The sequence below is a fragment of the Olea europaea genome, chromosome 18 (assembly GCF_002742605.1).
Source record: "Olea europaea var. sylvestris chromosome 18, O_europaea_v1, whole genome shotgun sequence".
In the NCBI taxonomy this organism is placed as follows: domain Eukaryota; kingdom Viridiplantae; phylum Streptophyta; class Magnoliopsida; order Lamiales; family Oleaceae; genus Olea; species Olea europaea.
Genome location: NC_036254.1, coordinates 12,702,532 through 12,715,811, shown reverse-complemented (window position 1 = coordinate 12,715,811; position 13,280 = coordinate 12,702,532). Strand labels below are relative to the sequence as shown.

At 33.1% G+C, this 13,280-nt stretch overlaps 2 protein-coding genes and 1 long non-coding RNA gene across 4 annotated transcripts; 1 reads left to right on the top strand and 2 right to left on the bottom strand.

Moving 5' to 3' along the window:
- Positions 1-1,038: 1,038 nt before the first annotated feature.
- Positions 1,039-2,364, top strand: LOC111367496. Its single transcript, XR_002697834.1, has 2 exons — positions 1,039-1,192; positions 2,119-2,364. It is a non-coding gene; the product is annotated as an uncharacterized LOC111367496 (long non-coding RNA).
- Positions 1,861-4,213, bottom strand: LOC111367495 (GDSL esterase/lipase At5g37690). 2 transcript variants are annotated; one of them, XM_022988402.1, is made up of 7 exons: positions 3,850-4,210; positions 3,613-3,740; positions 3,460-3,486; positions 3,128-3,227; positions 2,777-2,889; positions 2,414-2,663; positions 1,861-2,335 (listed from the first exon to the last, which is right to left on the bottom strand). In XM_022988402.1, exons 1-7 carry the CDS (start codon positions 4,088-4,090, stop codon positions 2,124-2,126), a joined length of 1,071 nt encoding a protein of 356 aa, XP_022844170.1. In that variant the 5' UTR covers positions 4,091-4,210; the 3' UTR covers positions 1,861-2,123. The 2 variants fall into 2 exon arrangements, with proteins under 2 accessions (XP_022844170.1, XP_022844171.1); XM_022988403.1 differs by lacking the exon at positions 3,128-3,227 and having other exon boundaries at positions 3,360-3,486; positions 3,850-4,213.
- A 2,023-nt stretch (positions 4,214-6,236) lies between these two features.
- On the bottom strand, positions 6,237-9,593 carry LOC111367493 (putative dual specificity protein phosphatase DSP8). The gene is made up of 5 exons (XM_022988401.1): positions 9,171-9,593; positions 8,043-8,136; positions 7,768-7,850; positions 7,597-7,686; positions 6,237-6,889 (listed from the first exon to the last, which is right to left on the bottom strand). The coding sequence occupies exons 1-5, from the start codon at positions 9,324-9,326 to the stop codon at positions 6,515-6,517; spliced, it is 798 nt and encodes a 265-aa protein (XP_022844169.1). The 5' UTR covers positions 9,327-9,593; the 3' UTR covers positions 6,237-6,514.
- Between the last annotated feature and the right edge of the window lie 3,687 nt (positions 9,594-13,280).

Genomic DNA, 13,280 nt, shown 5'->3' with positions numbered 1-13,280 from the left:
TATTTTTTAGCATAATTAGCAGAAAAGGTCCCTACCTTTCAATATTATTGTACAAAACGTCCCTACCTTTCTTTTTAGCATTTTCACCCCTACCTTTCACCTTTCATTACAAAAAAGGTCATTCTCATTTATTTTTTCAATAAAATGACGATTTTACCCTCATATTCAAATAAAACAAAAAGAAAAGATGAATTACCAACTGCAACCATAATCCTTAAATTTTTAAAAAATTACAAAAAATCATAAATTCTTAATCACCACCATTTTCACAACCTATCAAGCTGCCAACTATAAATTCACATAATACCACCTTTCGGCCACCATGCCCACCGAACTCCACCACCGTAAATGTGGTTGTTTCGGACAGATTGGTGACCAATATTATGGAGGAGGATATTGGGGAGAGTGAGGCGACGCTGGTGGTGGTGGAGTCCTATGTGTTGTGGTCGAAAAGTGGTGCTATATGGATCTATAGGTGATGGCTTGGTGGGGTTGTGAAAGTGGCGGTAGTGGAGAATTTAGGATTTATCTGTAATGTTTTGAAAGATTTAGAACTATGATTGCAATTAATTAATTATTTTTTTCTTTTCTTTTTGTTTTATTTCAATAAGAGGGTAAAATAGTCATTTTATTGAAAAAATGGATGAAAATGACCTTTTGCGCAATGAAAGGTGAAATGTAGGGGTAAAAATGCTAAAAATGAAAGGTAGGGACGTTTTGCACAATAATATTAAAAGGTAAGGACCTTTTCTGCTAATTATGCTAAAAAATAAAAGGTAGGGACGTTTTTCACAATAACTTTGAAAGGTAGGGACCTTTTATGCTAATTACCTTTTTGATTTAACGGAGCATTTTAACGGAGAGTTGACAGAAGGACGTTTTGCGCAAAAAATGTAAAGGTAAGGGTGTAATCCACCAAAAAATGAAAAGTATGGACGTTTTTCACAAAAATATCGAAAGGTAGGGATATTTTGTGCTAATTACCCTTTTATGTGTAAATTTTTTTTTTTTTCAAGTAGCATCGATTTGAAATTTTATAGCCGGAATCCGGTCCTGCATCCGTCCGGAATGATTTCCCCTGTTTCAGTATAAAATCGCAGACGAAATACGAATAGCTGCGAAATCAAAGATGTTTGGCGGCACTTATGGACACGCTGATTTCTATTTCTTGCAGTGAATTTATGCATTTTTCGTAGGTTTCACATTATTCCTTCTTAACTTTGTGCCTCAAATTTTCTTTAATTCTATAAAATTTTTTTTTCTCTAATTCTGATATTTTGGTATTGGAATTTCGCTCGATGATGATTGATTTGCTTTAACCACACCAAAGAGAGCTGGCGGATTAGAAATCTTCTTGACTTTAGGTTAAAGGGATCTTTTTGTTCACTTGGAATTTGCTTGCGGGTGGCTTTACGAATCTTACTCTATGGGGTTTTTATGAGAGTAAATGAATATTTGATTAAGAAGGCTCTTTCAAGCTCTTTTCAAGTGTTGATTCCATTGGGTTATATCCTTGAGGATTTCCTCTCCGGTATTCTCATGTGGAAAACTTTGGCCATTTTTCTGAGAGCTAAATTCCACGTTCAAATTCGTATCCTTATTTTTTCTCTCTCTAGATTTCTTTTTTTTTTTTTTTTTTTTTTTTTTTTTGTTGAAAAATAAACTTTTATCATAGGCTAAAGTAATATAATTGTTTTGTTCTCTTGATTCTCTACTCTTCCCTTAACAAAAGCTTCCAAGAAAACATTTTTATTAGAAAGATGGGTGGAAGGCAGATAAAAACAAGCCTTTTATTTTATTCATATCCCCATATATTTAGTGTGTTAGGTACTTTCTTATGTGGATTGATGTAGTATTCCATTGAATGGAACAACTCAAGAATATGTTACGTCTACATGATTATTCATATCCGATGTTGTTCAATACATTGTACCGACATATGTTACATATCCTTGGAATAATTTGAGATGAAAGTAGGAATACAAACTTGAAATTCTCTTTTAAATCTCCTTTGATTTTTTATCATATTATCATTGTATGTGGAACTGGCTATCAAAGATTGGGGCAAAGTTTCCTTAGCATCCAATGCTATGGTTATCTAATCTGTTCTAAATATAGGCTTCTTAAGGAGATGCCAATGGAGCAGCCGAAGGAGGGTGAGAGAAAAGCTCAGCGAAGAGTTTTCCTGCAAGCACTTCATTTGCAGCATCTGTAGGATGGAAAGCATCCCAAAATACGTACTCGCTATGATTCTTGCATACCTTTGAGTTAGGTACACAAAGCCCTCCAAGTTTTGTGTCCACATTGCAACATGATGTATTCGATACCTTAAAACCTGATTTAGAAAATTCAAAATCAGCTTCACTTATGATTACACTGGTTTTGTGCATATATATATATAACCCAGCCTTACCATATGCAGTAGGGTTGTCGATTAAATCAAGAACTGCTTGATAAGTGTCTGCAAAGGAAAATTGTGCAGATGGTAGATGTCTGTTTAGATTGGCAAGTAGCTTCTGTACTTCGGAGTTAAATTGCTGCACCCACAGATTGACTTGTTTTAGGCATTGTCCTCGGCTTGATTTTGCCCTCTGGGACGGGATGCAGCCAAGCGGCCCAATCCCATGGAACATCATCTTCCGTGCACCAAGTTGGTAAAGCCTCTGATAAAACAGTTTCAAGAAATTGCAGCTTATTAATTGTGACTGCATTTTAAGTGATTCCCAGCATTTTAATAGAACAATTTATTTTCTGATAGATTGGAAGATTTTCTTACTGTGAATTGTTCACCTAAGGTCGAAATAAGAAGCCCTAAAAACTCTTCATGTGTGTATTGTTGAGCATCTGCTAGAAAGGGCTGAAGAAAGTTGTTGACATAGTCATTGCTACCTGAAAGATTTTGTTGAAGAGGGAACATTAGAATCAGAATATTTGATTAGAACAATATAACAAATAAAATTTAACTTTTTTTTTTATTGTTTTTTTAGTAGTTAACAGTGATAGTCTGCCTTATGGAACAGTTTAATTGTTGCATTTCTTAAACTTGAAGAGATGCATAGAGATCAGCACATTTACTTACTAATTTTATAGAAAAAAAGTTCTGTATTCTTTGGTTTGGCAACCATACCTAATCCAATGAAATAGACTGCTTCATTGCAAAGCTTATTGGCTGCCTCTTCACCTATTCTAGCCTTGATTGATTCCTTTGTCTTCTCAAAATTCTTGATCTGATCAGTCTGCCTTATGGAACAGTTTAATTGTTGCATTTCTTAAACTTGAAGAGATGCATAGAGATCAGCACATTTACTTACTAATTTTATAGAAAAAAAGTTCTGTATTCTTTGGTTTGGCAACCATACCTAATCCAATGAAATAGACTGCTTCATTGCAAAGCTTATTGGCTGCCTCTTCACCTATTCTAGCCTTGATTGATTCCTTTGTCTTCTCAAAATTCTTGATCTGATCATCAAATGATAGCCTCTGTATCTGCTAATGCAAACGCTTACAGCAATGAAATATGAAGGCAAGAATTGTTAAACCAAATTAATATTATGGGATTATAATTTAAGGAGGTCATTTTCATCAAAAAGTCTGTAGGGAAATGAAGATTACAAAGTAAAGCCCTGTTTCATTGAGAATTCCAGCTCCACCAGATGCATAATTTACTCCTTTTAGAAGTGCATCATCATTTGGTGCCAATGAAAGATATGGTGGGGGTGAAGGGACCCCAAGTTTTGAAGCTGAAATTTTCCATAAAATGTAGAAAAATAACGTCATTTCATTGTTGAAAGTTTCAGTGCAATTTGAAACAAATCATAATGAAAAAAAGGAGTACGGATAATCTATTACATATAATGTCACCAATGGTTCTTCCATTTGTGAATCTCCCTGTTGCTTTTCCACCAATATAATCAATCCCGTAAAAAGGATAATTCGACTTTGCAAGGGAGAGTTGTAGGAAGTTGTTGTTCCCAACTTCTGTTAATGAGTCACCAAAAATAAAGGTGACCAGGGATGCTGCCATCGAAGGGGTGGCCGCCAAGGCTGTTGAAATGATCAAGACATTGCAAATTGCTGCCATTTTAGCCATCTTGTTGAAAATTTGTAAGTTGAAGGCAAAGCTTTATAAGGGGTGATTCAGTTGCTGTTCAATGGGTTTTTTTGAGTCAAGCACACTTCCTAAGTTTTCACAAATTAGGTGATTGTTTTCCACTGTGGGGGGGAATGTTTGCATTTTCTGAACCTGATGAGGGCTCATGAAGATCCTTTTCTCAAATCTGTCAATTGGGTTGTTGGTAGTTTGTCTTCAAACAGTTGGCCCTCTCTTACAGTTGGCCAACTCATTTCAAGAATTGGGCAAATATATATAGCATATGGTAGATATTTTCTTATAGAATTCTTTATTCTTGTACGTTTCGAGTTGGGCACAACTAGCTATTCAAGCCAAATCTCCAATACTGATGATGGCGTGTTTGATACAATAAATTAGATAATTTTGAACTAACATTTAAAATTAAAAAAAAAAATGTCAAGCACAGCCAAGCATTCATGCCAATGCTATAGGCTTTGAGTATATTTGACACGTTGAATTAGACAATATGGAACAACATTAAAAACATTATGTCTAGAGATGATATTACACTTTTTTAAATTTGCAAGTGATTTTGACACAAATTTCAATGTTTCATTTAGAGGTCATAATCATATGAGTAATGTTATTTAATCTTATTGGGGTTACAATTTCAGTCTAGATGACACTAATGTGACATTAAATTATGTGGAATTACATGACGTAATTAATTTAACCTTTTATTTAGCCTATCATTTAATGCCAGCTAAATATTATTATTCTAAACATATACAGAAATTCTGTTCACCACAGGTTGCCTCTTGAATTTACATTTAATGCATAATAATTTCTCTATAAATTGATATTTTTTTGTGTTTTTGCGTGTAATCATATAAAATGAATACTGTAATCGTTGAGTATGAATAACATTATTCCACTAGTTTCGGGCACAAATAGAAAGCAAAATTCCCTTTGTCATTTTTTTTTTCAATTGAGTTTTATTTCTTAGAAAGAGGGTTTTCTTTTTATTTCTTATATTAATTACAATCTCTTAATTGATTATAATCATCAAGAATTTACTTTGAACTAGATATCTATATATGAATTAAATTCTTGGGACACTCTACACACATTTGGACTTGAAACAACATATAAGCAATACTTCTACATCTTGGTTCTTATGCTACACAAACGTTTTGATAGACAATATTGAACTAAAATACACATTTCAATCTTTTTTCCTATATTTCAGCTCTCCACTGACATCCAGATTCTGAATTATAAATCCTATATAAATTCCTAATCGTACCAACCAAAAGAGCGTATCTTCAGATGCCATCAAGTTAACATGCCAGAAGAAAAAACAATGCCCCACCAACTATAACTACACAAAACCGTGAACGTGAATTAATCGTGGATGATTAGACTTTTGACGAAGAGAGTTCAATACGAATGAAGAAATGTTGGTGTGGATTCTCAATACAGATTAAGAAGTTATAGAACCTTTCCCCCAGATAATTCTGTTACTGCATTATATGTATATTGACTTCAAAAAATGTGCCAACAGAATTTCGACCTCGTCCCCTCATCACCTGTACACAGAGCACCCAGTAGGAGGCAAAGGCCGCCGGTCGAAAAAAAAGGTTTGACGACCGTTTGCACTCCGACGTTCAAATCAACGGTCGGACGGAAAGAAAATAAACAATGTAAGAAACGAGAGAGGGGGGTTTGGATCGAGTTAGCATGACTTACCTTAATTACTAGCAGGATGGAGGACATGGGCTTTGTCTAACGGAACTGCCAATAAATGTCTACCCATTTTAGTGTCCTCGTGCCTATGTTTTACGTTTGTACTTTATAGTAGAGGGTAATCTTTGCCAATCGGTAAATTATATTGATTTCTGCACAGGTTTCGCAAGGCATGTTTGGTATGCTACATTGAACTAGAGTCAAGACTGTGGTTAAAGAAGACACGGGTTCGTTCCAGTAGAATCTGATAGACTATACCAAACTTGTTTAGCATGTTGGAGTACACAAGATTTAGCCACCTCTTGCCAAGCTTTCCACCCCTTACAAGAGGAGAGAGACTTTTAGGATAAAAAACGCGCATACCTGGAAAATTTCCACCTTAAGTTGTCACTACAATCTCATTAAAACACGATGAATATGAAACCATTTAATCCCAGGTACTATTTTCCCTTTGTAATAAGTAACAATTGTCGAAAATAAGGATTAAGGCTTCTTTCCACAACACGGTACACAAAGTGACTTCCCCTTGCATAATTTATATAATCAGTACACTTTCCAAAACCACAAGCGCTCAAAATCCTTGAGCCATAACATCTCAGGATGAGCTGGTTTTCAGAGAGGGGTATACATAATCCATTCTTATTACTTGCTCATCTAATACTTGAACACCAAAAACAAGGTGATGAAAATGACATCTCAATAAACACGAATATCAACGCCAGTGTTCCCCAACTGATTATTTCCCATACAGCTTTCCATGTTCTCTCTTGATCCTTTCCGGCTCACATGGCAACGAAGCCACAAGCAAGAAAGTCGAGAAATGGCTGCTTGACTGGCAAACTGTACCCTGCATGCTAGGTTTACGTCTGCCATTATGTATTTGCAAAAAACATGGGAATCATCACTTTCTTCATATCCATCAAGGTCAGATTTTGTTATTAACACCATAGAGTTATCGTCAAAGGCTTCCAAGTCGACTTTCCCAGCAATACCTAAGGTTCTACGAGGTGAATTATCCATGCAAATGTCATACCCAGGTTTCTTCAATCTGTAATAGTAATCTTGAACAGCCTGCGTTTATAAAAGGATAGCAACTCCATCAATTTCCAACAATAATAAAAGCCTTCAGACTAATAATTGCAAAATAGAGGTTTGAAAGAAAATAACTGGTAAAAACATTGTTGAACACTTAACTTTCAATTAAGCTTCATTTGTCACTGTACAACTTCATTTTTCTTTCTTTTTAAAAATTTCAGGTTGGTCACTCAACTTTCATTTCTGTTTTAGTTAAATCATTGAACCAGCTTCCATTAGTAAACTAAACGGATTGTCCTAGTTTGCCAAATCGGAATAAAGATTTATTATAATATAATCCCTAAAAAATTTCGCATTTAACCCACAAACGCCAGTATTTTTGAGTCATATCAACATCGTTACACCTTTTTCTTAGAGCAAAATTACTACTCTTTGTGCAGGTTCTGATACTTGACATCTCGCTTTCACTAGCAAAAATGTGTATGTCATGTTGAATAATTTGTTAGTTTTACTAATGAAAGCTGACTTGGTGATTTAACTGAAATAGTAAGGGAAGTTGTGACCAAGTTGGAACAAAAAATAGTTCAGTGACTAAAGTGAAACTCCATCAAAATTTGACTGACTGTGTCAACACGAAATATGCATTCAAGGCATCAGAAGTTCTTTAAAAAATAAACAACCATTAGCTTTGAGTAAGAGAAGCAATTGTATTTCAAAAAATAAACTACCAAGCTTAATCATACCTTCCACTGGGATGAGGCCAACAGTACCCTTGGTCTGATGGACCTCACATGCTTGTATGCAGCCTCGGGTGTCATATTCTTGTATTTAACCTGTTTTTAATGGAGTCAATATTAGAGATAAGAATTGATAACAAATTAAGTTATGATTCATGTGGCATTGTAGATGATTACCAAGTAACAGAGTACAACTGTGGTGCTGCGGCCTCGGCCAGCTTTACAGTGAACATATGTGGTTTTGCAGCAAAATGTATTACCTTTAAAAATCAAAACAAAAAGGTTTTTAAGAAAATAAGATTACAACTGAATTAAGAAGTTAGAAAAATGCTAAGTAGCACTTAACAGCCCATGCACAAGATAGTGGCCAAAAATTAAATTAATTGAAGCATTTTTTTAACCAGTAATAATGAAAACCAATTTATATGAGTAAAACATGAAATGAAATTTACCATGGATGAATTCGACAGCTTGGCAAATGACCCCATATGATGGAGCAAACAGATAATCTCTTGTAGGAATTACCAGGTGCTTGATGTTATGATCCTATAAACAGCAAGCACAGTAAAAATGAATAGACACATAGGAATACACACTACATTTAAGAGACACGAGTCAACGGTACAAATGGCTTAACGGTGCATGTGAATTAAACTTCAGATGACTAGCTTCATTTACCACCATCAAGATATTTCATCGTTTTAGTTAGGAATGAACAGAAAACAAAGGTAATCTATATACAACGTTTGGCTAAGCTCAAAGAACTCACTTATAAGTAGGTTTACTTAAGTTCTAAAATAAATATCTTATTTTATTCTTTCAAGTTTGAAATGAGCAAGTTATTTTAGTCTAGGCAACCAAATTCATGGAAAATGGAATTCGTTTTCCAGCTTCCACTTTTTGTCATGTTTGATAACAAATTTTTTCCATGGAATTTCCTTTCTTGGTTTTCTTGGTTTGCTACATTTTCTTGGTTTTCCTGGTTTTCTAGGCTGATTTGCCATTTTTTTTTGTTGGCAATAAAAATAAATTCTAAGAATTATTGTAAAAAAATATTTCTCTTTAATTGGCAATTTTCATGTAAAACAAAGTGAAACAAATACCAAAAGATAGATGATTTTCTTGAATTTTTTTTATTTTTTTTATTTTTTTTGGGTAATGGAAATAAATTTCATCCCCAATATCAATAAAATATATCTTTTCAATTGATAATTTTCATGTAAGCAAAATCAAACGAACACCAAAAAACACTTTTATTTCAAAATTTTCCATGTGGAAAATTTTACTAATAATTTACAATTCCTAGGAAAACAATTTCTAGACAATTCAATTACTTGGAATTCGTTTTCTTTCCATCCAAATTTCATCTTTGCAATCAAACAGACCCTACGTAACTTTTCTTCAATGAAGAGTAAGAAAAACGTAACATAATCAACTATATATAAAAACATTGGCACAAATTAGTGGCTACTAACAACTCAAAATACTTTAGTCCCTGAAGATCAGCGACGTTGCATTTGTGAAAACACTTTTAACTTTAAATGGAAAATGCTACGTTAATTATGAAGAAATGAATATACTCGATATAATGATGTTGGGACCAAAGTCTCGTATGGCTCATTCAAGGTAACCACTCCACCTACACCAAGAGCCTTCAATCGTGGAACGTCTTTGGGAAATGGAACAGCACCTAACAATACAAACTGGAAAAAGAAAAAAGTGAATATCGCATACATATGTGAATAGAAGAATTATTATACCAAGTCGGTGTATTGAGTGGTTTATAGATATGTAATGGACAAGTAAACTGTGGACTCCTCACAAACACCACAGTGGAAAGAGACGAATCAATTAGGAATACCAATGACCAACCAAAGAAATAATCAGGCATTTTAGTCAGTTCCCTTGTATAATCAAAAGTTAAGGAACCTAAACAAATACTATGAAAACTAATTATAAGGTTATTCTACTTTACTGTTCGTGAAGGATACTAACATTAGTAACATAAAACCTATACGAATCTTGACAGATAAAAACTAAAAACTCACACCAACCCACCAACCAAAATCTTCAAATACCCACAATACCAAGCTTTAATTTAAGAAAACGCAAAAAATTAACAAAACCCCAATATCACTTTATCACTCTTCAGAGAAGACTGACAGCCAACCTGATAAATTCCAAGTCAGATTAAAGAGTATACAAGAAAGAAAACCCAAGTTTTGAAGGAAACAATGTGAAAGTAAGTGCTTTTCAACTGGTCGGGTATAATTTTGTCGTAGAGTGTGCGTGTGAGTAGCAAGGGAACGGATGCCAGATAAAGAGCAGGGGGTCCTTAATTTCTTATTCATAAGAGTTGGTGGGGCGCATGTCATTTTCTCTCAACAAAACTGTCCCGTTTAAATAAAGTAAACATCTTTCTCACAATCGAACCTAAAAGGAAAATTATAATAATTCTCATCTTTTATACGAACTTGAGACGGACAAATTTTTAAATTAAAAGACTTATCAATACGATAAGTAAAAAATTATGAGATTGTATATGAACTAGTAATCTTTATTAACCAACAATAAAGTATTGAAGTTATCTTAATTGGTAGTCAATACAAGATATTCACAACTGCATCAACTACCTTAAAAATTTTTTTTTTAACAGACATCATAAGTTCAGCAAAAATAAAAAAATAAAAGGAGTAATTATTGAACTATTGATCTCAATCTAAGCTTCACGAATTTGAATAATAATATATCATGAATTTATTAAGATTTAGTTCGATCAAACCACGAATGCTAAGATATCACACTTTGATGGAAATGCTCGAATACCTATTCTGTAATTTTTTTACCTCAATGATTATGATTTTCAACTACCTCTAGTCTTAGATTATTACAAAAATAAATTTATTCAAAATTTTATTAGAGATTTTCTCTGTTCTTTTCCCCGTCTGTAATGGCCGGGTCATAATGAAATGTTTAGTGATTAAAGAAAATTGGGTGGACAAGAAAGAAAAATAAAAAGAACACTTCATTGCTTGATATCATGAAAGAAAATTAGGAAAATATTTTTGTATAATTTTTAAGTGATCCTTCTTTCATCTATAAACAAAATTCTGTTTCAAGTTTTCAGTAATTGCCTATAATACAACGCCATATATTAAGAGTTACTTTCAAAGATAATATTAATTTTCTTTTGCGCCTCAAAATGCCAATCATTTTCGTAATGTGAAAATAAATCATTAAAGAATGTGAAGTATTTAAATATATCCCTAATTCCTTATTGTGTGTAAAAACTGAACTAGAACATTAAGTGCTTGTTTGGAAGAGACAAGTAAAAATAACTTTTTTGGAGAATGAGAAAATCGAGAGGAAAGAAGTTTCTTATTTTTTAATTAGGAAACTTTCGCACTTTTTGAAATTTTTGGAGTTAGGGATGCAATTAATTCTTTATTTTTCCTTTTTTCTTATTTTTTTAATATAGAAAAGGGAGGATAAATTCATCATTTTAGAAGGAAAAGGGAGGAAAAGGTTTTAATTCACAAACGTTTGGATTATTAGGATATTTTGTGTCAAAGCGAAAGATAAGGGAATATTCCACAAAACAAGCAAACATTAGGGAATTAAGAATAAAGGGGGGTACATTTAAATTTTTTTATTTTTTTCACAAAAGTGATGTTTTGTATAATTAAATCTAAAATGGGAATTAGTTTTGGGCTGTACAGAAAGGGCCAGACTGATCCACTTGGATTAGGTGGATCATAAATGGATAAGGTCCCCAGCCTCTTGTTCATTATCCTCACACTTGAATAGTAGCACAAAGGATTTTACGACATCAACTTTTGAATAATGCTAGTTGTACTTATACATTAGCAGTTACATAATGATCTACATACGAATAAGGTATCAAAAAGAAGGGCTTTTTTTGAATCTTGACAGATAAAAACTAAAAACTCACACCAACCCACCAACCAAAATCTTCAAATACCCACAATACCAAGCTTTAATTTATGAAAACGCAAAAAATTAACAAAACCCCAATATCACTTTATCACTCTTCAGAGAAAGACTGACAGCCAACCTGATAAATTCCAAGTCAGATTAAAGAGTATACAAGAAACTAAACCCAAGTTTTGAAGGAAACAATGTGAAAGTAAGTGCTTTTCAACAGGTTGGGTATAATTTTTTCGTGAAGTGTGCGTGTGAGTAGCAAGGGAACGGATGCCAGATAAAGAGCAGGGGGTCCTTAATTTCTTATTCATAAGAGTTGGTGGGGGCGCATGTCATTTTCTCTCAACAAAACTCTCCCGTTTAAATAAAGTAAACATCTTTCTCACAATCGAACCTAAAAGGAAAATTATAATAATTCTCATCTTTTATACGAACTTGAGACGGACAAATTTTTAAATTAAAAGACTTATCAATACGATAAGTAAAAAATTATGAGATTGTATATCAACTAGTAATCTTTATTAACCAACAATAAAGTATTGAAGTTATCTTAATTGATAGTCAATACAAGATATTCACAACTGCATCAACTACCTTAAAAACAATTTTTTTTAACAGACATCATATTCGAACCTCATCAAAAAAATATCTAATTCTCATATTATAGGTGTAAATTTGTCGAGCTTGAACTTCTTTATTTTTTCAAAAAAATTTATAATAAAAAAGGCGTTGGGTACAATGGGTTTTGATCGGGGCAACTTTCCGAGTAAGCCCTATTGGGTACACTGTCCACGTGCATTTCAAATGAATGATTCCCTGACAGCCAACCTGATAAATTCCAAGTCAGATTAAAGAGTATACAAGAAACTAAACCCAAGTTTTGAAGGAAACAATGTGAAAGTAAGTGCTTTTCAACAGGTTGGGTATAATTTTTTCGTGAAGTGTGCGTGTGAGTAGCAAGGGAACGGATGCCAGATAAAGAGCAGGGGGTCCTTAATTTCTTATTCATAAGAGTTGGTGGGGGCGCATGTCATTTTCTCTCAACAAAACTCTCCCGTTTAAATAAAGTAAACATCTTTCTCACAATCGAACCTAAAAGGAAAATTATAATAATTCTCATCTTTTATACGAACTTGAGACGGACAAATTTTTAAATTAAAAGACTTATCAATACGATAAGTAAAAAATTATGAGATTGTATATCAACTAGTAATCTTTATTAACCAACAATAAAGTATTGAAGTTATCTTAATTGATAGTCAATACAAGATATTCACAACTGCATCAACTACCTTAAAAACAATTTTTTTTAACAGACATCATAAGTTCAGCAAAAATTAAAAAAAAAAAAGGACTAATTATTGAACTATTGATCTCAATCTAAGCTTCACGAATTTGAATAATAATATATCATGAATTTATTAAGATTTAGTTCGATCAAATCACGAATGCTAAGATATCACACTTTGATGGAAATGCTCGAATACCAATTTTGTAATTTTTTTACCTCAATGATTATGATTTTCAACTACCTCTAGTCTTAGATTATTACAAAAATAAATTTATTCAAAAATTTATTAGAGATTTTCTCTGTTCTTTTCCCCGTCTGTAATGGCCGGGTCATAATGAAATGTTTATTGATTAAAGAAAATTGGGTGGAAAAGAAAGAAAAATAAAAAGAACACTTCCTTGCTTGATATGATGAAAGAAAATTAGGAAAATATTTTTGTATCATTTTTAAGTGA

Coding starts and splice junctions, on each gene's coding strand:
- LOC111367495 (XM_022988403.1), bottom strand. CDS start 4,090: ATGGCTAAAATGGCAGCAATTTGCAATGTCTTGATCATTTCAACAGCC. Junction 3,487..3,612: donor ATGAAACAGGGCTTTACTTT/GTAATCTTCATT, acceptor TTGCATTAGCAG/ATACAGAGGCTATCATTTGA. Junction 2,890..3,359: donor AGTCTATTTCATTGGATTAG/GTATGGTTGCCA, acceptor AAAATCTTTCAG/GTAGCAATGACTATGTCAAC.
- LOC111367493 (XM_022988401.1), bottom strand. CDS start 9,326: ATGTATGCGATATTCACTTTTTTCTTTTTCCAGTTTGTATTGTTAGGT. Junction 7,851..8,042: donor AGCTGTCGAATTCATCCATG/GTAAATTTCATT, acceptor TGATTTTTAAAG/GTAATACATTTTGCTGCAAA. Junction 6,890..7,596: donor TGGCCTCATCCCAGTGGAAG/GTATGATTAAGC, acceptor TTATAAACGCAG/GCTGTTCAAGATTACTATTA.